General features: G+C 41.6%; 1 protein-coding gene across 18 annotated transcripts in view; it reads right to left on the bottom strand.

Moving 5' to 3' along the window:
• Positions 1-594: 594 nt before the first annotated feature.
• Prune2 (prune homolog 2) overlaps positions 595-24,949 on the bottom strand; it is a 268,296-nt gene continuing 243,941 nt past the window's right edge. For 3 of the 18 annotated variants that reach the window (XM_006527145.2, XM_017318226.2, XM_006527144.3), the window contains 7 exons: positions 24,646-24,777; positions 22,830-22,916; positions 16,229-16,327; positions 12,845-12,880; positions 12,228-12,266; positions 8,185-8,232; positions 595-3,774 (listed from right to left, as the gene is read on the bottom strand). In XM_006527145.2, the coding sequence (XP_006527208.1) occupies positions 3,744-3,774; positions 8,185-8,232; positions 12,228-12,266; positions 12,845-12,880; positions 16,229-16,327; positions 22,830-22,916; positions 24,646-24,777 (472 nt within the window). In that variant the 3' untranslated portion in view covers positions 595-3,743. Of the gene's footprint in view, positions 3,775-8,184; positions 10,983-12,227; positions 12,267-12,844; positions 12,881-16,228; positions 16,328-22,829; positions 22,917-24,645; positions 24,778-24,949 lie in introns of those variants that run through there. The other 15 variants (XM_017318229.2, XM_006527146.2, XM_017318227.2 and 12 more) reach the window with 11 other exon arrangements.

Genomic DNA, 24,949 nt, shown 5'->3' with positions numbered 1-24,949 from the left:
TCCAGAAAACAAAAAGGGAAACAAAGACAGTTGAGGTTAAAATGACACCCTCCTGTGTGTATGTGTATGTGTGTGCGTGCACGCACGTGTGCATGTGTGCATGTGCATATGTGTATGTGTGTATGTTCCTGTGTGTATGTGCATGTATGCGTATGTATGTGCACGTGTGTGCATGTGTGAATGGGTGTGTATATGTGTGTGTATGTGCATATGTATGTATGTGTGTGCTCACACGCATGTGTGTGTTTTGCTGGGGATTAGACACAGAACCTTGCTCATTCCAAGTGCGTGTTTCACCACGGAACTCTACCCCCTCTTCCCCAGCCCTTAGTATGCTTTACTTTAAAAATAAATATGTCACGAATAGGCAAGTGACAGAAAAAGTCACAATCAAGTAACCACGAAATGAGGGGACAGTTCCAAAGAGTAAATGGTCCATTTTAAAAGTACAGTGCAAAAGCCTCCAAGACATGAAAGGTAGAATTAGACAGAAAACAATAGGGTTTCGATGGCCAGGCAAGTCAAATGCACACTGCTTTTGCCTGTGGCAAGTGGCCAGCATATCATGTTCCTGCTAAGGGAAGCCACAGAGAGTTTCACTGAGTTGAAAGAGGAAACCACAATGTGTGGAATCTATTTTTATTTCTGAATTACACAGTAAGGGTATAGCAATACATTGTGTTCTTAACATATTTTCATATTTTTAAACCATACTATCCAGATAGAATTTATTTCTTTACCAAAACTCGTCTAATATATACTTTATTCTGAGCAATCCGATACACGTAGAAAACTCTTTAGATATAGAAAAGGTTAAGTTTGTGCACACCTAGATATTCCTAAAGTAGCAGACCACTGGGGCATAGTGATAAGACAAGGGTTGTGCAGAACCATGAAGGGACTCTCAAAGTTACATCCTAAGGATGTGTGCTAGGGAGGGTGGCCTCTTTGCTCATCAGTATGCCCTAGGGAGGAACCTTATATAACACTGTATGGCTTCAATAGGAACTTTGGGGTCTTCCTCCACCCCCAGTTGTTCTCACTCTTCAACAACTACCTTCTGTGAAGGTTTTTGTTTCAGCCTTAGTCAAAATCCAGCTAAGTACTAGCTGGAACTCAGAGTGAACACCACTCCTGCCTCAATGACCCCTCGGTGTTCCCTTAACTACAAATCTACAGGAAAAAGTGCAAAGCAGGTCCTGGCAGTCCAGACCAAAGCAAGAATGCCCAGGGTGCAGGCGCTACAGCTGAGCGACGTGAGAGTTACATCTACCTGTTTATGGGCTATTTTCCCAGAATTCCCTAGAAGCCTATTCATTTGATGAGCATGATAGCTTTTCTCTAGCACATGCAATTAAAGTAACTTGTTTTTTGAAGATAGTAAGATAACATGTGCTTAAATATTGTAATGGTATTACAGCCCATAGGATTTTCCAAATATCATTGACGTGAAACTGCTCACATTAAATTTACTTTGCCATGCCACACGAGTGAGTCATTTTCCATACACAGACTCAGAGAAAGTGTGAATGGTGTGCCTGTTTGCCTGTTGCCATGTCTGGTTGGTTATGAAAAGAGTCCCATGTCTACAGATCTGCTGAGCCAAACTCTGCAGTTCTCACAACAACATAAGTTTAACATGGCTAGGGGAAATGTGAAATTCATCTTCCAGAATGGAATATAAAGGAGTTAATATGTTAAGCAGGTGAGCGAATCAGGATATTGGGTAACTATATTCCTATCACCATGATGTTTGAGGTGGGCTTCCAAAGGGCAGGGCAGGCTGTGGGAGCCTAGATGATTCTGAGGTTTTTCTATCGAATTAGCAAAAAAAAAAAAAAAAAAAAAAAAAAAAAAAAAAAAAGAGAGAGAGAGAGAAGGGAGATTGAAAAAAAGACAAAGGTAAAAAAAACTAAGTTGAACAGGATCAACAGGTGAAAGTAAATAATGGAGCTTTATGAAGGGAAGGGAACCGACCGGCTCACGTATATTGTGTGAGCTTGTACGGAAGACAGATTGGAAACAGACATGAAGCAGATAAAGTCAGAAGACCTCTGGCACCTGGGCTAAGAAGCCTCCCTGTTGAGGAGACTTCTTCAGGGCTCAGAGTGTCTGCAGCTCTCCTACAAAGCCACCAGGCAGGGCCTGTCTTGCCAGCTGCTTGGTAACGGATGACTTTGAAGAGTGAGTGAGTCTAAAGAGTTTTCGGACATTTTCAGTTTGAGTCTAGCAATCCCATGCTTTAAGAGAGCCACACTTTTGTGAGAAAGACCCATCGCTTTTCTCAGTAGGCCACAGGTGATGTTTCACTGTCTGTAAATGTCGAAATTTTCTTTACAAGTCCAGATATGATGGTGCAAGCCTATAATAATACCTGCACTTGGGAGGCTAAGGCAGGCGGATTGCCACAACTTTGAGGCTGACTTGGTCTACATAGTGAGTTCTAGGCCAATTTGGGCTACATGGTGAGATCCTGCCTTGAAAGAAAATAAAAATGTTTTTGACAAAACCAAATGAGATTACAACCACCTCTGTGTACTCAGTTGGGGAAAGCATTTAAATAAATACTCAGAGCAGGGAGACCAGGGAGGGAATGGATATTTGGTCTCGTAGGGGTCAGCACACTTTGTTTTTTCTCCTGTAAAGATAGTGTTCTGGCTTTGTGAAGAACTGTCTGTTGTCACTGTTCAGTTCTGGTGGAGAATGAGTAAAAGAAGCTTCAGACAGTTAAGTGGTAATTTTTGTTTTCAACTGTAAGTGTGGAAGCCACCTTCTCTTGCTTTGGAGCCTTAGCCTCCTCGGTACAGCTTGCCAACCTCTGCTGGAGATCCACAGACTGGAAATTGCCGTAACAATTTAGGGGCATATAAAAAACAAGAAATGAGCTATTTCATAAAGGCTAGTATATACTTGTATTTAATTTTAAACTTCCTCAAGCAGATTGCTTTTGCAATGCATCTGAGTGTTAATTTTGGACGATTCGATGTTACCCAGTGATTTCTCAGTGGGCCACCTTGGAGTTGGACGAAGTGTAAAGGTTGGAGCCTGTTCTGTGGCCTGAAGCATAGCTCGTCTTAAGTTTCACAAGATGCAGTTCTTCAAAGCTCACTAGAAGATGATGTTGTAAAAGAGCAATTTACATGCAGAAATATAAAGTAAAGCTTGCATGGGTTAGAAAGCCCGGGTCCTTTTGAAAAACTGAAAGATGTGGACAGGAAGGGGGCAGATGCCTTAGCTGATGAGGATTTTATATCTGTCTGTCTGTCCTATTCAAGTTCAGCATTTCATAGAGTTCCAGAAAGCCATGTTCCTGGGACAAGGCAAGCCCTGTGCATCCTGAATCTAGAAGGAAGCTCTGTAGGGATTCAGTCAGTCTACAGAAACATATCCACATCTGTCTAACAGCAGAACTAGGCTATGCTTTTGGTAAAAACCAGTCTAAGGAACCAAGTCCCACTGCACCGAAGATTAGCATAATAGTAAAAATGGAAGGTCCATAAAACTAAACGGAAGGTTTAGTTGCTAAGGTTCAACTAAAATCATTGAGGCACGTAATTGGCAAAATAGGAAAAGACACAACATTTCATAGGATATGTTAACAGTAAACAAATTCTCTTTTCCTTGAAAGTTTCCAATGGCACCAGGTGGTGCAAAGTGGAGATGTCACCATCCCTGTTGCTTCCAGGTAGGTACGTCCCAGCAAAATCACCAAGCAGAAAGGGAGTCCTCCTCCAGCAGGCCAGCTACGGCTTCTCCTTCAGCTTCATGTCAATGCTGGGTTGAGGGGATTGGGGTGGGGAGAGAAAACACACCAATGAGGAAGAGTCAATTCAGGTGTCACTTGTTTGTATCTTTCTTCAAATAATTTGAAGAAATTGCCTAAGCTTTTTAAGCTGGAAAACAATCAGACAGTTGTTAAGGTTTTCTAGAAAATATTGACTATGGAGGCTGAAGGGATGGCCCCACGGTTAAGATCACTGGCTGCTCTTCCAGAGGACCTGGCTTTGATTCCCAGAACCCACATGGAAATCTACAACTGTCTATTTATTTATTTTTGAAAATGTATTTATTTATTTATTTTATGTATATGAGTAAACCGTAGCTCTCTTCAGACACACCAGAAGAGGGCATCGGATGCCCATTACAGATGGTTGTGAGCCACCATGTGGTTGCTGGGAGTTGAACTCAGGACCTCTGGAAGAGCAGTCAGTGCTCTTAACCACTGAGCCATTTCTCCAGCCCTTGACAACGACTTATCACTTGGGAAATTTGATACTGTCTGCTAGCCTCTGTAGGCATCAGGCATGCACACAGTGCACAGACATACATGCAAGCAAAAGACCCACATGCATATCAACAAATAGGGAAATAGATATATATTTTAAAAATAAACATATTGGTGCTGTTTCGTTTTTACAAAATTGCTTCTGAAAGCATTTTATACCTTTTCAAAAGGACCCAGGGATGAACAGCTCATGTTAAGTCTCAAAGTGAAATCAGATAAAGAATGTTACTGTGTCTTCCTATCTTGAGTGACCATTTTTCTTTCTTGTGATAGTCAGTTTTTGGCATCTACTTGGCTGAAGAGATGGTATGGCATGCTTCTGGGTGTGTCTGTGAAGTTGGCTGCCATGGAGTCTGGCCTAGGTGGTGAAGACCCATCTTTAATGAGTAGCAGTGTCTACCAGACTGGGTGCTGGATGGAACAGAAAACAGAAGAAGCCAGACAGAGCCTGTTGTCCGCTCACACTACCCCTTCCTGGCCAGAAGTCTTTTCCCCTGCAGGTTCTTGTGGACCTCAGACTCTAGGTTCTTCTGCCTTTGAACAAGGGCTCATTCCAGGAGCCTTCTAGAGAGCCTTCATCCCTGACTTGGGTCTGTGAACTGTCTCTGGGGTATCCGAGCCGCAAACTGCATTCTTGGCTCTTTCAGCTCCTCTCTAACATGGAATTAACATCATCTTGGATACACACACAGATACACAGGGAGAGAGCTAGAGCCACTGAACAGTTGGAGAGAGGACTCCAGTCATGATGCAAAGAGGAGCCAGTAGTGTGAAAGCAGCCTGTCAGGAAGTCTGGATTTCCATCTGCCCTTCTGACATATTAGTCCTCCTGGGGTGGACTTTCCTGTGGCCCATGTGACAAGCAAGTCCCTTCTAGTAGCTTTTCAGACAAAGCCATATGTATATTAGAGCTCCTGTTGGTCTAGGGTGCACAAGTGAAGTGTTTTTCCTTTGGAATTCCCTCAGCAACCACAGCAGTGTGTATCTGTGCTCACTTGCCCTCATGACCCACATCCGACAAGTTCCCATGTCTGGAATGTATCCCACGGAGATAGGTGGGCACAGCCTTTGTCACCTCTAGGAAGGAGTGGATCCACCCTGGCAATAATGAGAGTTTGAAGAGGCTCCTGTGACAGATATAATGAGGGACAGTTCAAAGGCGACCAGACACAGGGGTAACTTAGTTATTTCTTATGCCTTCAAGGATCTGACTCACTACCTGCAGGTCTTCAGTTGGGTGATGTCTTCTTTCATCTCCTGGACTCCATTATCTGTATTTAACATACTTTTACAAAACAGGACTTTAAAGAATGCATGTGGTTCTAGGGTGTTCTATGATGTACTCAGAAGTCAGTGCTAGGTCTGAGTTGGTAAGGGCTATCTAGGCCTTTGACAATACCCGATCCGTCACACCAGAATACACATCTCAACACTTTTTTTTTTTGTTGTTGTTGTTCATTTGGGGGTGGGGGAAGAGCGTGAAATCATTACTTTTTTTTTTTTTTTTTTTTGGTAACCAAATAGCTGAAAGACTAAAACCTGTTTACCTAGAGTAGAGAAAGAGAGCAACTGTGGACAACTTCCTGATAAACTGGTACAGGAAACCACTTTGCAGATTGCTTTTAAGACAACAGTTACCTTGTGGGGTTAATGAAGGCACTGATAATGCTTCTCATTCGTTTTCACCACATAGAACAATTGACCATCTCATTAAAAAATACATTACAAATAGAGACAGTCCTGCTTTAACCTTGTGGTATGGATGAATAAAACCCAACCCTAAAGTAAGGTAAAAAGCACTGAAGGTCATTTCCTATCAGTGTCCCTTTTAAGAATGACACTGAAGATCACTTCTGACCAGAACTGAAAGTACGTGGGGAATTCCTCCTGCCTGGGAAGATGAACTTAACTGACCACAACTGATTTGGCCCTGCGCAGAGTGACCTACCGTTCAGTGACAGGCTGGTCTCATTTCTTGCATGCACTAAAGGAGGTTCCTTACAAGACAAGTGGCAGTCCTGTTTAATAGCAGTTAAAAACACTTGTGTTTTATGGAGGAGGAGTGGTGAGGCAGGCAGAATGTTCCTTCTATCTGTAGAGAATGGGAGGCCACGACAGGACCCTTACATCTCCCTTCATTCTTAGCTGGACAGAGCTCCCTTGAAAGGGCCTATGCCCAATTTGCAGTTCATCCATTCAGTCCCAGCTGCAGGTGTAAAATGCTTCCATGTAGGTGGGATTCGTCCATCTCCCCAGAAGCCCAGAGAAGGTTAACAAAGCTAAGGCAAGCATGCAAGCAAGCAAAGAAATACAGGTCTGGAGGTCAAGCGAGAGAATTCTTGCCCACTCTAGTTCCTTGGATCTCTTCCTGCTGCTTAGAGAGATGATATGCCTGGTAGGTGCTCAGGAAAGACAGGGATGAAAAGGGAAACTTGTAGGGGATATGTTCTCCTAAGAATGGGAAATAACATCAGCAGTTGGCAGCTCCCTCCCTCCCACCCAGCTCTGCAAGGAGCCCACACAGGAATAGATGCATCACCCTGTACACCAACCCAAAATCCCTCTCACCAATAGAGAACAGACAAACAAGGCAGGCAGAGGAGTGGGTAAGCCCCAAGATGTAGCAGCAACAGGCCAATGAGGAGAAAGCTGAACTGTGAGTGTTGTTTGTGTTCAAGGGGCATTGCTTCTCAATGGGAAGGAACGCCCTGTATTTGAAAGATAGATTATGGTAGAATGAGGGGCTGAGATATGTTTGCTTTGCAAAAAAAAAAATATCTTTGCTTAAAGCAACTGATGCTGTCATCGTCAAAGTTTGGACAAGAGTGACCTTTAGGAAAAAGCTACATGATTCAGAATGTCCCCGTACAACATTCATCCTGTCCTTTGTTCCTTTTTGAAAGTTGGGACTCAGTGTTTTGTTCTCCCTAAAGTTCCTTTAAGCTGTAAGGTCAACAAGGCAGCTGCAGGCACCGTGTTGATTTTCCAACTTCTCGTTGGACCCAGAGGAGACAGTGACAATGGAAATAAGTTTAAGTTGATCTTTGGTTGTCTTTCTTGGTCCCTGGCAACAAGGATAATCCTAATTCAAGTCAAATTAGGATCTGCTTGCTGGACATCCCAACAGACATGGCCAATCTCATGTGAGCAATTTCTGTCCTTTGTTAGATGAGAAGCAGCAACCATTTCCTCACAGTCTACCCCTCTGATTTGAAAGCCAACAACACGGAATCTGCAAGGTCAAGATTCAAACCCCACCTTGCCCCACCCCTCTTGAAGGCTGCAAAACATTGGCTAGTCACATGTTTTATCTAAAGTTCCTTTTTCTCTTCTGTAAAATGTACCTCATAAGATTATTCTAGGATGAATATCAAATACTGAGTATGACTTCTTACAGAGTCTGACACAGGCTAAGATCTCTATGCATGTTCAATTTCTATTTTTTACAGGACAGCAATATCCAACTATATAATTTCAGAAGTCCTAGGCAGGCTCAACTGCCTCTTAGAATTTGCAAAGCCAAGATATTTCCCCACTAGTCACTAAATATTAAATTCACATGGAAAGTTTAGCTTTCTAACTGGTGGATGATGTAATTCTGAAAGCCAGTTTGCCTTCCTCTTGCCCCAGTGTTCGTACAACTGGCCCAAAAATTCCTTTGCTCATTTTTGGATTGAAACAGTGGAATATCGGGTAAAGCTTTGGTTGTCATTTGTGGCGATCACTAAGACAACAGTAGCTGGCAAATGTCTCTGTCAATTTGTTATTTCAGGATCAGAGCCCATGAAAGCTGAACATCTGGTCAAGTTTACCCAGTCCTGGATGCATCAGTGTCCTTTGAACCCAGCCATACAGTACTACATGTAAGCACATAGCTGTGATTGATGGCAAGTTCTTACTCCTTTTCCATAGAAGACATTTCTGGATCATTGTAAAGGCAGCTAGTTCTGAGTGCAGGGGAGAAGAAACAAACAGACAGACAGACAGGAAGTAGTTAACATTCTCTCGTTCTTACCGACATGTCAGCATCTCTGGCTGGAGCATTTGAAACTGTTTAATCTGGTACCATTTTCTACTCCTACAATACCAAATCTATACCAGAACAAATGATATTACTAACAAATGATGCTATTTTAGCATCAGGTCTGAGATATTGCCATTAATGAGATATAGAAATATCAATAATAGTAATAATGATAATAATAATGATAAAACTTCAAATACCTCCAGTGGTTATCTGTCCAAGCCAACTTTTCTTACTTTTCAAATCTGTTCTTATGAAGTGAAGATAAATATTGAAAAAAATTACATAGTTCAAATAATAAAAAAATATTTTAGACATAAAGGGAAACCTTTTAAACATCTGAATTTTGTCTAGACAGCACACAGTCAGCCTTCAGTTTTCATAAGAATGAGGATTTTCTACAGTATGGAATGACTGTCCAGGTCAGCTCTGCTTGATGTCAGTACAGGAGAGGGGCAGGACGCTCACCACTGCTGGAGGGTGGTCAGGGGCTGGCCCTGCTCAGGTGCAGTCATGAGTTCTAGTACTACCTAAGCAAGACTGGTCCAGGAAGAGGCATAGCCGTATCAAACAGTGAAATCAAAGTTTTTAATGGTGCACGTGTCTTTGTGTAACTTATCTGTTTATGATATCCACAACATCAGTGTGATAACTATGCTTACAAATTTTAAATTCACCTTATATCAATTCCCAATAGTTAGTACACTTCAGCTTTTATGTGTTTCCTCCTCTGATAAGTTTTTCCCTCCCAATGGGAAAAAACGATTTAAAAGAGTCTATGATTCTCTTTTACTTATTTTTTTAAAATATGTGTCTGACTGTTTTGCATGGATGTATGTGCGTGCACGGCATGAGTGCCTGGTGCCTGCAGAGGTCAGAAGGTGGACTTGGATGTTGCTGAGCTGCCATATGGCTTGGCGCATCCCAGATCCTCCCAGCCAGGTCCTCCCCAAGTGCAGCAAGCGCTCTGCTCTTAACTGCTGAGCCACAACTCCAGTTGAACTAATCCTTTTTAAACGCAAGAGTTCCTTTTCCACTGAGTCTAACTGAACAAGCTAATTTATGCATTTGCATGAGGGTTTGCGACTAATTCAGTATTTTCCTGAAAATATTAGGTGACTGATCCCTTGCTAAGCATTGCAACACCCTTCCTCCATTCCCTTCCTCACCCTGCTGGTGGTCCGGTATTTTTATGAAGAAAATTTGGCAAGCCTAGACCTCGAGGGCAGCAAGCTTGCAAAAGCCAGCGAAGCTGGAGCGAAATCAAGAAAGAGAAACCTTCCAAGCCCGGGCTTTCTGCTCTTTAACTTTAGGTGATCTCTCAAAAGAGAACCGTAATTTGCAGGTGTTTAAATGCTACCCCTGAAAGGGCAGCAGATAGATGCTTCCTCATTGGCAGCCTAAGAATGGGTTTGTATATAGCACAGTCCTTTCAAAAGTATTTCCTACCTCTGCGTGGATATAAGGTTAGAAAGAAAGCTGGCAGGCAGAGCCAGTTCTATGGAGGTGAAAGAAGAGTGGTGAGCAACTTGAGGTGTGTTGCTCCACATGTACCAAATGATGGGGAGGCTTTAAAAAGCAGCAGGGATGGGGGAAAGCAATAGCTAGGGAGGCTCTGTTCTTTGATATGCACTATCTGACTGGGGTAAGAGAAGTCCAAAGTTTTCTAACAAAGCCACTCAGTCACATTAACAGAAAGAGCCTTGGGACAGCTAGCTTCCAATTTTAGATAAACAGGGATCACATTTTTTTTTTTTTTTTTTTTTTTTTTTTGGAGCTAACATTCATACAGAGTCTGCCCCAGGATTTAGGGATTGCATCCAAGGTTAAAAGATAGTTAAGGTGGTCTGATGGGCACCATCATGGTTGGATTTTGAGGGATTCTAAGCCTCTGTGGGACCAGGTGTGGTGGCATATACTGTTAATCCCACTACTTGGGAGGCTGAGGCAAGTGGATATCTGTGAGTGGTCTACTAAGCAAGATGCAGGCTAGCGAAGGTAACAATAGGGAGACAGTGTCTCAGAAACAACAAGAACAAGAAAAATACTAAAACCAGCCCCACTGTGGGGTCAACAGAGCTCAGTTCATTTTCTTTATATACACTCAAAGGTGTGAAGTCCTTTTAATTTCATAATCAAAAAGAACAGAATGAATAGGGCATGGATCCTTCTGGTAAAGGGCTTACCCAACGAATCTGCATCAAGAATGCTAGGATCTAGTGATATGTATTCAGGCATTTTAAATGTAAGAGATTCAGATTTTAGGCAAATAATTCTGTAGGTTACCTGCAACAAAACTATACAGCATCCCCCTCCACTAGGCAAACTGGTTGTTTTAATGAGGAAACTTTTGTAGCCACACAGGATCAATTCAATGCTTAGTCTTTATTTAGAATTGGTCACTGCTCAGCATTTTTGCTTTTGTTGTGAAAATTAACAATATAAGAAACATTTAAGGATGAGATTAATGTAATCAACACAGCAGGCTTTCCAGATAGCAGTTGTATATATTTAATAATGCCAGGAGATTTCTTTGTGACCTTGGAAATGAACAACGAGCATGACTTGGGGCTCTGTCCAGTCAGCTCGGGGCCGACATTCTAGGGCTGTCTCTCAGTACCACAGGGCAGAGTTTAACTTGTAGATTTATGTCCCGCAGTGATACAACCATCTCTGTACAGTGGAAAGATAACTTGATGTTAGATTATTGCCCCACTGAACATTAACCAGCTTGCTATCTAACTCAACTGTCTTATCCAAACAGCCTTTTGTAAATTCCCTATTCCTAAAATCCACAGTTGTACTTTCTGTAGATTCAGTGGCAAGTGGTCAAGCATGCTCTGAAAATAGTAAATGGAAAACTAGAGAAACAAATCATCCATAAGTCTTAAGTAACTTCTGGCATGGCATGTTACTCATTGTGAATCACTGGTATGTCTGTATAGGAAAACGGGTAGTGCAATCAGGGGCTGGAACCGTATATAGTCTCAGGTATCCGTGTGATGCCTTGGAACAAGGCAAGAAGTGGCAGCTACAGGTATGCAGCTTAAATTCTCCTCAAGTTCATGGGAACTCTTTACAGGTTTCCTCTCTAATAACTCATCAAATAACATCATTTAGCATTTGTTCATTTTATGTTTCCTGACAGGATATCTTTGCCTTTTTCCAGGATTGTGCTTCAACAAGGCTGAGCAGTGTCCAGCCCCAATGAAAATAGCATTATTAAAAAACAAACAAACAAACAAACAATAACAAAAACTAAAGCAATCATGTGTTGATTTTTACTATTATTTTATGTGTATGGATGTTTTGTTTGCACGCATGTCTGTGCACTATGTACATGAAGTGTTTGCAGAGGCCAGAAGTCAATTTTGGATTCCTTAGACCTGGAATTATAGACAGTTGTAAGCCATCATGTGAGACTAGAACCTTGGTTTTATACAAGAACAGTCGGGGCTAATAAAAGTTGAGCCATTTCTCTAGCCTCAGAGTTCTGGAAGGCTGTAAAACTAATTCTGCACAAACCTTTCCAATTTTTACTTGCTACTGTTTCTCCTCATGATATGAACTGGTGTGGTTCTGTTGCCTAGATATATTTAAAGGTCATATAGACACAACCCTCTATGTTACAGTGTCTATGATGTGTTTTCTGGTGATATCCAGAATTTCAGATACATTAAAATCGTGACAAATTAAACAGTAACAAATGCTTTCTTCAAGGTAACCAGGATTATGGGAAAATAGGTTATAGTGAAAACATCAACGATTACACTGGCCACAGGAAGAAGGGAATTTTCCAGATTGCAGGCTTATTATCAGGGCGCAAGAAGAAACTACCAAGGCATGCAGACCCTCCCAGTCATTCCTGAAACACAAGCCAACATCACACCAGCCGCAAAATGAAAACCCAAGTCTTACTTAGCTGCTTCGGATGCCTCCCTCAGTTCTTCATCCAGTCTGCACGAGCAAAAATTATCGATGGAGGAAAGGAAGAAACACACAAACACACAAACAAGAGCAGGCAGAGCATGAGCTAAGCAGAGACAAATTGTAAGTGGTGCGTATTGACTTTTCTTTTTCATAACTGTTTTCGGGCGCACGGAGACACACTGGGCTACACAGGGTGCTAGTCCTTCCTGTTGGGCAGCCATGAATGCTTACTTCGGGAATCCCTTCCTAAAGGTGATAGAGGCGATAGAGATGTTGCAAGGGGTTGAGCAACATGCTGGCTAAACAAAGCTCAGAACATTCGCATCCGTGTGCTGGGTACAGTTACAGTTAGCTTGCAGCCTGGGCCAAGTCAGGGGTGTGTATCTGGTTTAGTATGTTTCAGTTGCAAATCGGGTTGACCTCAACAGCTTTACACACAGGACAAAGACTCTGAGGGGAACACAAAGGACTGATAAACAGACTCTTCCTCTGGCAGCGTGTTGAGGTCACCCGCAAATACAAGACCGGAGTACACACACACACACACACACACACACACACACACACAGGGGGTCCAGCGTGAATACAGAGCTCCAGATTTTTACCTCACACTTCTCTTAAAAGATTTCTCTTCATCATACCTTACAAGATAAGAAACAGATGCCATGAGGACAGTGAGGAACAGTGGGAAAATGACAGGTAAAAGCTGTCAACAGTCATAACATGAAAGACAACGCTTACCCAGGCAACAACGTCTGACTATGGAGAGAAAGCTTATTTGTGTTAGACACAATGGTCCATTTACAATTCGTGAATATACAGTCAATTCTCACTATTTCTAGATGCCACATCTGCAAATTTGCCTGTTCACTAAGACATCTGAAATTTCCGAAATCAATGTACAGTGCTTTTGGCCATCTGTGGACATGGACAAGGTGACAAAAATTCTTGCCCCTTGTGCACAGAAACGGCAGGAGTCCAGCAGGATGAGGCGGTGTCTTCCTGTCTCATACAGTTTCTTTGCTAAATGTTTCCCACATTTTTGTGCTTTTTCGCTGGTGATCATGTTATTTAAAACAGCGGTCAAGCATGTTACTGAACAATGCCTACTGTTTGTGAGCACAAGAAAGCCAGGATACCTCACAGAAAACTCGTGTGGCCCATAAGATTGTTTTAGGTACAAGTTGTAGTATTGGGGCCTTGGGTACAAAATTTTGGTTTGTTTTGGTTGTTTGGGAAAGGGTCTTTCTGTGTAGCCCAGGCTGGCCTCAGACTCGGGGTCCTTGTGTTCTAGGCTTCCAAGTGCTGTGATTACACATGGTTGCCACCATACCTAGCCAAGTCAAGGGTTGCTACTCACTAGTCAACAGGATGTGTATACACCAAGAAGCTTTCTCAGACAGAGACACACATGAACCAAGGATAATATACTAATGGTTGATGAAGAAATTGCAACCAGAGACAGGATCACAGCCCTGGATTTCCCTCAGGAATAATAGCTCAGGGTTCACTGAGTGTCTACAGTAACTCTGTTCACTATAACCATCCCTAGCTAATAAGAGCCAGCTGTCATCAATGAATATAAACTACATTTCATCCTATCGATGCCAGGCTCCACCCAGCTGAATTCTGGTCTTGGGACTGGCTGGCATCAGATGCTTGGAATGTTATTCAGTAAAAGAAAATAGTTCTGGCTGTGTCGATTTGCAAATTGTACAGTAAGTCGTCAAAGCAACTCAATCATAGCCTATAGTGGCTCTCTGTTTACTGGTCTCATTTAATCCTCAGGCCCATCCATACTCTGAGAATTACTTCCCCATTTTACAGATGTGAACATTAAACCTGGGAGGATTTTCATAGGCAGCCTGAAGTCTCAGACACTGAGAACTGGGAGGGAAGGTTCACGTTGAATTGCCTCCGAAGCCCACCCTCTCTTCATCCCGTCGTCTCTGACACACCATGGGAGCCCTGCTGTTTTTCTGGAAAGTTGTTCCAAAATGATGAGAGCAGGAGACAGAATCTTGTCGAACACTTTTAGGGGCAGCTCCTCAAAAATGATCAGATCTGATTTTTGTCCTTGGACAGAAGCCAGACATGTCTGTAGTTCTGTCCTGGCTAGAGGCTAGAAATGCAAGTGTGTTTGGGGCATATTGTCCCGGTCTGGTTTCTTTTTATCTTTTTTCTTTTACATAGCCAGGAATACTCTCGTCTGGAAGCTAGACAGAAACTGGGGCACATAAATATGTGGTATGTGGGACAACTGCGCTGATCAGATCCCCTGCTATCCCAATCTAGAAAAGTCCTATTAACCCCTAGATAGGGACATTTGATGGCATCCTTTCCTTACTATCCAGGAACTCTGTTGGTATCTTGTCTATAAACTAAACTCCATCCTAACACTCATCCTCCCCATTATGTATGAAATGCATTCTTCGAGTCTGTGGGATAAAGGACCCAGAAGCCACTGGCCTGGCATGACTTTTGGCTATTAATTTTCCAGGATGCTAGGCACCATCCCACCAGCAGCTGCTCACTTGAAGTCTCCGTTGCTCCCAGGAATCCCCATTGACTCTATAGCATCATTATTTTTTAAAGGAAGAGAGGGTATGGGAGACAGGGTGAAGCTTATGGCACACAGGCCAGAGCTGGAGGGTGCACTGGTTGTGAGACTTCAGTGGAGCCCCTGAGGACTGAAGCCCTGGTTACAATCTCATCAATACTGCTTGGTTAAGCTGAGTCACCTGACTCCAGTAAGCCTATCAGTAGCCGGTGTTAGGGCCTGATTTGGCTGATGGAGAGAAACCAAATACATCTATTTGTGAGGTATTGGGCTTAGGATGACGTTTGAAGGAAGATGAAGACCCTACTAGAAAAGCATGTGGACATTTGGTGACAGGCTAATTTAGATTTAAAATCTGGTCCCATCCCTGCCTGGTCCCTCCTTATATTTCCATCAGTAACTTCTTACTAACTTACTTACCTGGTTTCTGTGAGGTGGGGTTTAATTAAGTGAGCTATAAAGCACAGGTCTTTTTTGTTCCAGGGTAAATGGTAAGGGTAAATGAGAAGACCCCAGTTTCTATGTGTGTGCTACTGAGATGTTTTGGAGGCCTCATCAGGTCTGTTTTGCTGTCTATTTTCTAGAGGGGGATACAGAACACTTGTTTTTCCCTTAGAGCTCATGGTCAAGACCCTTTCAAGTCCAATGAAACAAGAACTGGTTAATTAGCCACATCAAGAGACAAAAGCAGGACAGGACCCACAGAAAATTAATGGTTCTTTGCAACAGTGTATCAGATAGGAATGTCCATGCTCTAACATCTCTGCCTTCATATTCCAGTTCCAAATACTTTTGAGTTAGCTTTCATTACTACTTCCAGACATGATCTTCACACCCACAGTGTGTGCGCTTTCCACCCCAGGCTGCCTCCTTGCCTGGTCCTAAGCAAGGAAACTATTACTCACAACCCACCCACTCCTCAACAAAGGGTCTCCATCTAATCTTCCCTCTAAAGGCATTGGTGGGGAGGGATTTGGAGAAAACAGTTTTTCTTTTTATCTATCTTCTGGGCTCATGTAGACAAATTACTTAAGGAAAAAAATCTAAAATATGGGAAAACCTTAATGTAAAGTACAGTGTAACAGGTATAAACGTTGTAGTTCATACTAGTGGTGTCTCCAGGGTGGAAACAAATTTCAAGGTAAAAAATGTCAATAGCTAATCTTGGTTGAAAAGATATGATCAAATATATTGTATGAAATAAAAAGTAAAAGTCAATAATTAATCGTTACAAGCCATACAAAAGAGGATCTGAAAGAATAGCAATTTTTAGGTTAGAGCCAAAGCTTTATTTATTAGATAATACCTATCTCCTTTAGAAATAAGATGACATTCCCCATCATTCTAGAAGGGCTTGTTTTCCCATCCCCCTCCTCTGGTGCGACTTCTTTCTCACCAGCTACCAGCGCTTCAAAGCCCTCATACTCACTTGATGATGCTCTCTGGAATGTGGATGCAGTCCATGGGGATCAGGCCACTGAGCTCAGATAAGCTAGTCACATATTTAATTTTACTGCTGAATTTAGAGCTGGAAGAAGAAAAAGGAAAAGAGACTTACATCATCAGTCACTACACTTCCCTCCTAAAGCTGCTGTCTTTCCCCGAAAGCCTTCTTGCTGTTCTTTTCTATATTATTATCAGTGGGGACAAAACCCAGGCTCTAACACATGTTAAGCATCCACTCTGACCTATACCCACATCCTGAATTCTTGATATGTTCAAGGTTGACCCAGCGTTCTTGCTGAGCAGAAAAGATAACGTTACCTCAGCCATTGTTATGGGGTCAGCACTGCTTAATAACTGTTTTGTAATATTTTTAATTTCTCAGAAGTTCATTCATAAGTCCTACATCTCCACCATGCCTCTAACCCTTCCCTCCCCCTCACAAACTAATTTCTTCTTTATTATTGTTATATGCCTTGAATAACACATATATGCATACATACATACATACATATATGCATACATGTCAATTAGAAAATACTAGGAATTGCCATTACTATTTTTTTAATCAACAAATGTGTGTGTGTGCATGTGTGTACTTCATGTATATAGGAGTTGTTCTGAAGTACCAAGTGCTTTGTGGAACGGCTAAGTTGTGCTAGGTAACACATAATACCTCACATATTCATTTTCTTTTATTTAGGTTTTTATTTTAATTTTAGTTTTTTGTTTGTTTGTTTGTTTAGTGAGAACATTTTGAGGCTACCTTCTTAGAAATTTGAAAGCATAAAACATGTTTACTAATGCTGGCCATCCTGCTGTATAAGCACTCCCTTGAACATCTTCATTTTCGAACTGAAATTATGTGCCCTTTGAGTATCTTACAAGGCCGGCGCCTTGAATTTACCAGTCTACCTCTGTGAGTACCATGCCTTCAGATTCCGCACACACCTCACCCTCAGCAGCCATGCTGGATTGGTTCCAGAAACCGCCACCCAATCCTGCATGCCCAACGTCCAATGGTGTTAACGTCTGTTCATAAAATACTGTAGAATTTACACATGAATTATACACACACACTGAAAATGCTCTCTGAAAACAAGAACAAAAAGCCCAACAAGAAAAAGCCTGTGTATGTTCAGGGATTTTTAATATTTTCCAGAGTGATTTATAGGTTATAGCAAAAGCTTTATTTATTAGATAATAGTTAAGATTTCCTTTAAAAATAAGATGCCATTTTCTATCATTCTAGAAGGGACTGTATCCCCCTCTCCCATTCTGTGGTTGGCTGAGTCTGCACTTGCAGACCTCACAGATACCAAGAGTGGACTCTAGGAGGAAATCGTGTACTATTTCGCCAGGCACTGTTTTGCATGATTTATGGGAATTAACTGGTTTTTTTCTTATTACATACATGCTGGTGAGAGGGGAGGGTCTTTCCAGTACTCAGTGGGGGAGCCTGGAGAAGCTGTGCGGTCTAGCCTCAGAACCCACACTCCTGAGCATAGCTAGCTTCCCCATCGTCCTGGGTTAAGGCTTAGTTGCCATCTCTGTTCATTCATTTTAATAAGCAGAATTATTTTGAATACTTTCAGACCACCAAGTTTGATTATGCTTTAAAAGCATGTGTAGATTTACATGCCTCTCAATTTTTCAAGTGTAACTAAAATAACTTCTTTACTTTTTAAAATTTTTAGTTAGAAAGTTCATTCTGGAGAGGTCAACATTCGAAACTACATCCCAATAAAATTAGATTTGGGTTACGAACAGTCTGGAACAATGGCATCATCTTAGATGTGTGTACGTGCATAGCTGTGCCTGGAAGGAGCCAGGTGACACTGAGTAGAGACTTGGTCTCTGGGGAACTGGTGGTCGGTTGGTCAAGGGAGAATCTGGCACCACATCAGACGATGAGATGCACTTCTGGAAATGTGTTCTCTTCTTACTTGTGTAATTGCAAACTAGTTTAAAGATATTTCACTCTGCTTGGAATGAATTTGCTCAATGATCTAAAATTCTTTCATGATTTCAATGAGCCTCTGGATTGTGTGAACTGCCTGTTAATTGACTTTTTAACCATTCCTCCTGCTCAGTATATATATATATATATATATATACATATATATATATATATATACATACACATATACATATATGGAATTAATGATTTACTTGTGGCTTTTACCAGGGACTGTGACTTGTAAGCAATCCTCCTTTTTCCAACATACTTCCAATCTTCCAGCCAAGTCTTGGGTAAATATATATTCCCAATGACACAACATGCTATATGGGCCTCTAAACTACTTCCTTTGGAGTTTGGCACAGACTGGAGTTCTACTAAAAGACTAAGCAGACAAGTGAGAAGGAAGGCAGAGACATGCCCCACCCCCTCTGATGATTTGTTCTCTGGAACAGATAGTTTTCCACACACCATGCTCTGCCCTTTGTGCCTCCTGCCTGCCCTTTCCTCTACCTGGATTGCTTTGCTTTGTAATTTTGGAGTTTTGGCTTCTTTAAAAAAATACACAGAAATATTACAAGAATATGTTTTCATTTTAATCCCAGGAGTGGGGATATGGGGCTGCTGCAGATTGTCCACAGCAGCTGACTATGATTTGCCTCGTGCTCTAGCAGGGGCGTGATTGTTGCTAGCAGCAGATACAGATAGTTTTTGTAATTGTATGGCGTTTGGAATTCTGGGGACTTTTCAGAGGCATGGTGGCTTGTTGGTTGATTATTGTTGGTTGTTGTTGGTCACAGTTTAAGTAGTTGTGCCCAAGGAAGAAAAAAAAAAAAAGAAAGAAAAAAATGGTTACCTTGATGGCAAAGATCAAACTTGCCCCCAAGGCACTCAATGTCTCTAATCAGCAGGAAGTAGTTAGTAACATTGTCCCCTTTTCTTTCTATGCTTTTTTCCCCTCCAGTCTAGTGGTAGGGAGTCGTAAGGTTGGAGAAAAATGGAAGGAAGAATAACTCACAAAGTGCAAATGGCAGCTACATTTCTTCTTACTTTCAGCTAGCTAACCTACCTAGTCCCTCAAAAGTCACTTTGAAGATTGCCTAGATACACACCTCCCAACCCCTTGCTTTCTACACATTACCCTCAAACTCATCCTTACCTAGAGATATCACCCCCACAAAGTGCTTCCATTTCACTTTGCATGGTCACTGCCCACTTAGCTACCTGAATCCATAGCGAGATTTGGAGCTCCCAGAGGGCAGCCATTGAGCTGTGCAAGTTCTCGGTCATCTGTGACTAAGGGAGTGATGAGTATTTGGCTCAAACAAGGAGCTCATTTTAAAAACTGTTTCTCATATACCTTCACCAAAGATGTTGCTCTTTAGCTATGGTGTGTGGCGTGTGTGTGTGTGTGTGTGTGTGTGTGTGTGTGTGTGTGTAGCCACAGAAGAACATCAAGTATCCTTCTCTATTAGTTGTTTCTTCTTTTGAGTCAGGATCTCTCGCTGAAGATAGAGCCTGTGCTTTTTCAGCTAGGCCAGCCGCCAGAAAGCTCTGTCCTCCAGTCTTTGTCTCTTCTGATAGGGTTATAGGAGTTTTCAGGACCATCCCTTGCTTTTTTTATGCATGCTGGGATCTGATCTCCAGTCTTTGTGCTTGTTCAGTAAGTTCTTTTAATCATGGAGCCATCTCTCTAGCTCTGTTCATATAGTTTTTAAGTGGCTGAAGAGAACGCCAACCAACAATAGCTTAGTGATCAGAAATAAAGTTTGACTGGGTCACAGAAACAAAGTTTGACTGTTTCTACAGTGTCTGTGGCTGATAATGGCAGAGACCATATTCAGATAATGTACCTGAAACCAAGACCAGAGTTATCAATAGGACCTAAACCACTGACTATTGCTTTTGGTCAATGGTTTAATTATTTCTTTCACTAATTTATTTATTCACTTTACATCCTAATTGTAGACCCCATCCTCTCCTTCCAATCTTATCGTCCCACCATGATTCTCCCATTACCCCTTCCCCTTCTCCTCAGAGAAAGGGAGCCTTCCTCCCCTACCAATTTAACCTGGCACATCAAGTCTCATCAGGACTAAGTGCATCTTTTCTCACTGAAGCCAGACAAGGCAGCCCAGCTAGGGGAAAGTTATCCAAAGGCAGGCAACAGAGCCCAAGTCAGAGACAGTCCCTGATCCAATTAGGGGACCCACATGAAGACCATGCTACACATCTGTTATATATGTGTAGGGGGCCTAGGTCCAGACCAAGCATTCTCTCCAGTTGATGGTTCAGTCTCTGTGAGGCCCCATGGGCCCAGGTTAGTTGGCTCTGTAGGTCTTCTTGTGGTGTCCTTGACTCCCCGGGTTCCCACAAACCAAACCTTCCCCCCAATCTTCCACAAGACTTCCTGAGCTCTGCCTATTGTTTGGCTGTGGCTCTTTGCATCTGTTTCCATCAACTGCTGGATGAAGCCTCTCGGATTACAGTTACATTAGGGTGGTTTAATTCTATTTGTTTTATAGTCTTAGGAATTGAACTTAGCGCCTTGCAAATTACACATGGCAGACACATGAAGCCACTGTGTGCTAAACCATTATCATTTTTAAAATTCATATAGCAAAGAATATTTTATTCATTAAAAAGTTTTACATTTACATGATGACCTATGCCCATAATTCTAGTATTCAAGAAGTTGAGGCAAGGCTGGGTCTGGTGGCACATGACTTTAATCCAAGAACTGTCAGGAAGCAGTGACAAGGATTTTTGTGAGTTTGAGGCCATCCTAGTCTACATAGAAAGCTCCAAGATAGCCAGGACCACAAAGAGAGACCCTGTCTCAAAACAAAACAAAACAAACAAAAAACACAACCAGCCAAACAAACAAAAGCAAGCCCCCCGCAAACAAAAAAACAACAAACAGACAACAAAACAAAAGAAGAAGAAGAAAAAATAGAGGAGGAATAAAAGGAAGTGAAGGAAGAAATCAGTGTTGATATTGAGGCAGGAGATCAGTTCAAGATTGGCCTGGGCTACTTACTAAGTCACAGGCTAATCTGGGAGGCATACATGTGCCACAGAAGATAAATTTGGGGAACTGGTTCTCTCAGGTCACCTTGTTGAGGCAGGATCCTATCTCTGCAGGTGCCTTACTCCAGGTCACCGGACACGGGCTTCAGGCTGATTCTCCTGTTACTATCTCTTACAGGAATGCTGAGATTACAGATGCAGACCACCACATCTGTTTGGTTGGCTGGTTGTTGTTGTTTACTTTTTGTTTGTTTGTTTGTGATGTTGTTTTGAGAAAGGATTTCCCTATGTAATGGCCGTGGCTGTCCTGGAACTTTTTCTGTAGACAGATTAGCCTCCAGCTCACAGAGATCCATTTGCCTCTGCCCTCTGTGTGCTGGGATTAAAGGTGTGTGCCACCACATCTGGCCATATCTGGTTTTTAATGTGGGATTCTGAGGTTTGAACTCAGGTCATCAAGTTTGGGCAGCAAACACTACTGAACTACTTACTGAATTACTTCACCAGCCCACATGCCATAAAACTGTTTTAAAAAGGCAATTCATCTGATTCCTCATACTTTAGCCAGCAGTGCATCTGTTGCCAGTAGAATCATGATACTCTATTGTTAGAGTCAGGAATGAGAATGCTCATAGATATCATAACAATATTTAGTATTTTAATTATTATTAAAACACCAATCCTTCTAAAACAAAAAAAGTCTGGAAAGTACAATGAAAAAAGCAAAGCAACACAACTCCCTTATTTACATGTATACACACACATACACACACACACATACAAACACACACACATTTTGCACTTAGCTATTATCTACCTTGATTATATGTGAGACTCTATTCTATTTTTAAAGGTTTCTGGAAAATAAATACCGTTTCAATCATTTGACTGTTTCAAGTTTTACTATATTATGAACTGTGTCTTATTTTCTTCACATCTCCAAACATGAAGCCATATAGTGCCTAAGTCGAGTGTTGAATATTCACTGAATAGAAGCAGCAGTCCTTACATTTGAGCCCAGTGTAACTCTTGAAATGGCCCTTCAGATGCTTCACCCAGTTTTGGTGCCTGCACAGTTCTTGCCCAGAGGAAATGACACACTTAAGGCCTGCACTTTAGTCCTTTCTAGCTTTTACCATCTCATGTCACCCAAATGTTCTATTTCATACAAAAATAACGAATCTCTATAAAGTATTGGCTCATACTCCAGTGTGGCATGGGACTCACTATTCATGGTTCACACCTGCAGGAAGCAATTTAGAGGCCAGGCTTTGCGATAGTTGGAGAATACTTATATGAAATAAATAGCATCTTTATTTTTAAGGGTTTTCTAAAGAACCCTATGGCCTAAAACTTGTAATCCTCCTGCCTTAGAATCCTGAGTGCTGAAATTACAGGTGTGTGCCATCACATCTGATCCTTTAAATGAAGATTCTTGATGCATAGTACAAAGTATCTTTCCAGGAAGGCAGAGGTAAATTAAGTTTCCCTGGATTCTCTTAGCTTACAAGCCCTGGTTGTGTACTTTTTTTTTTGTACATTTTTGCATACTCTGAAAAGACATCACGCAGTTGTCTTATGACTATCACAGTTATACCTTATAAAAGGCCGAGTCACTGCTAAGATTGTCCTGATGAACCAAGATGGGTGAACAATGATGAATGACTTCAAATTCTTGCGCAACCTATTTTGAAAAAAGAAACAATTCTATATTATTGCTAACTTACTTTCCAATAGAAAATAGACCCCCAAATATGAATATATGCAGTTCTGGTGAGGACTTCTTAGAAAGGTTACTATTTCTGATGTTTAGAATGTCCAGGATTAAATTTTATTTATTTATTTATTTTTTGTTTTTGTTTTTTGTTTTTTTTTCAGGATTAATTTTTAAAATGCCGTTTGTATGTTTTCTCTCTCTCTCTCCTCAATCCTATGTCTGTGTGCACATGCGTGCATGCACATGTGTGTGTGTGTGTGTGTGTGTGTGTGTGTGTGTGTGTGTGTGTTCACATGCTTGAGTATGTGTATAGTGTACATGCATTCCTGCAGAGAACCCAGTTTCTAGTGTTACTCTTCAAGAGCCATCTACCTTGTTTTCTGAAACAGTCTCCCACTAAGACCTGGGATTTGCTGATCAGACTCTGCTGGCCAGCCAGTGAGTTCCAGGAGTCTGCTTGTTTCTACCTCCCCAGAACTAGGCATATAAGCACACACCACCACACCTCAGTGATTTTCTTAACCTGAGAAATTGAACTCAGGTCTTTGTGCTTGCCTGGCAAGCACTTCATAAACTAAGTTATCTCCCTAACTTCCTGAAGTGATTTTTGAGACATAACTTGACACTTATATCTCACTTTTCCAGCAGTGCAAATGTGAAAGAGAAGGGTAATATTTCTACAGCATACAGATTTATAACAATTGCCCTATTTTTGCTTCATGATGATTTTAAATTTTGTCACCTTTACCTTGGTTAACTTGAAAAGAATATACTCTCCAAAGATTTTACTATTACTTAATTTATGTTTTATTGTTTTTGGTTTTGAGACAGGGACTTGTGTAGCCCAGGCTGGCCTCACACTCACTGGGTGCTGGGATGACCTGAGCTTTGGATTCTCTTGCTGTCACCTCAGGAATGCAGGGATTATAGTTTATATGCAGGTGATGAGACACAGCGCACACTCCCGCATTCTTCCAGATAAGCTACATCCTCTAACCTTTGACGATTTATTTTCTCTGACTAAGCCTTGATTTGTTCTTAAATATAAAGAAAATCAACCTTTTTTTAAAAAAAATAATTCTTGGTTTTAAGGCACATTTTCAGTATTAACAATGCTATTTTATTATTGTTAGATCATAAAATGGATTTTAGTCAAAGGTAACAGGGTACTCTCATGGCATTTAAGAAAGAAGCCTCATCTAATGGACTGTAATACATATTAGATATCATAAATGAGTAGTTGGCTTATGTTAATTTTCCTACATAGGACAATAAAGTTCGTCTGAGTCGAGAGGAAGGGTGCACACAAAGACAGTGCTGGGCTAGCAGTCACTGAATAGTGAACTAACACAACAGTTTTCTAAGCCATCATTGCCCTAGTATAGAAAACAGTAGCCGGGTCACATGACACCACTGAGACTCATGGGTGCCTAGGTTTGTCCATTCAAGTTGCACCAACACACCTTCAGTCTACAGTGGAGCAGGTCTGCCAGCTTCAGGATGACAGCCAGCAAAATCCAGGAAGGAGCAGCTTTAAGCATCACACAATACTTCATTAATATTTTGACAACTTGCTGCTTCATGAATGAGTGACCTGGTATCTCTAAGATATGCCTGTACTGTATAGGCTAAAAGAGAGCTACGCGAGAGATCCCGAGGTCATCAAAACAGTGATTAAATGGCTGCAGCTACGTACCGTCTGTCAATCATCTGGTAGCATTTCTTCATCCAACCTAGTCCTGGCATCTTCCGCCTTGGGGTTGCACCATTTAAGTACACGATCATGTAGTCTTCAGCAACCATCAGCTCTAAGGTACTTATTACATATCTGATCGCAGGAAGGAAGAGAATGTTTTCAGTTCCCACATCAGAGATCTCATTCTATTTACACTGTAATTAAGTGACATTCAAATTACAGGGTGAAAGACACTGAAGAACAGTGGTACGTGGTCTCTTTTCCTTGAGAACAATGCCTCACCATTGCCCTTTTATTTGTACAT

This window comes from Mus musculus, chromosome 19 (genome assembly GCF_000001635.26).
Source record: "Mus musculus strain C57BL/6J chromosome 19, GRCm38.p6 C57BL/6J".
In the NCBI taxonomy this organism is placed as follows: Eukaryota; Metazoa; Chordata; class Mammalia; order Rodentia; family Muridae; genus Mus; species Mus musculus.
The sequence above is the reverse complement of the archived record's forward strand: the minus strand, read 5'-3'. Positions and strand labels throughout refer to the sequence as shown.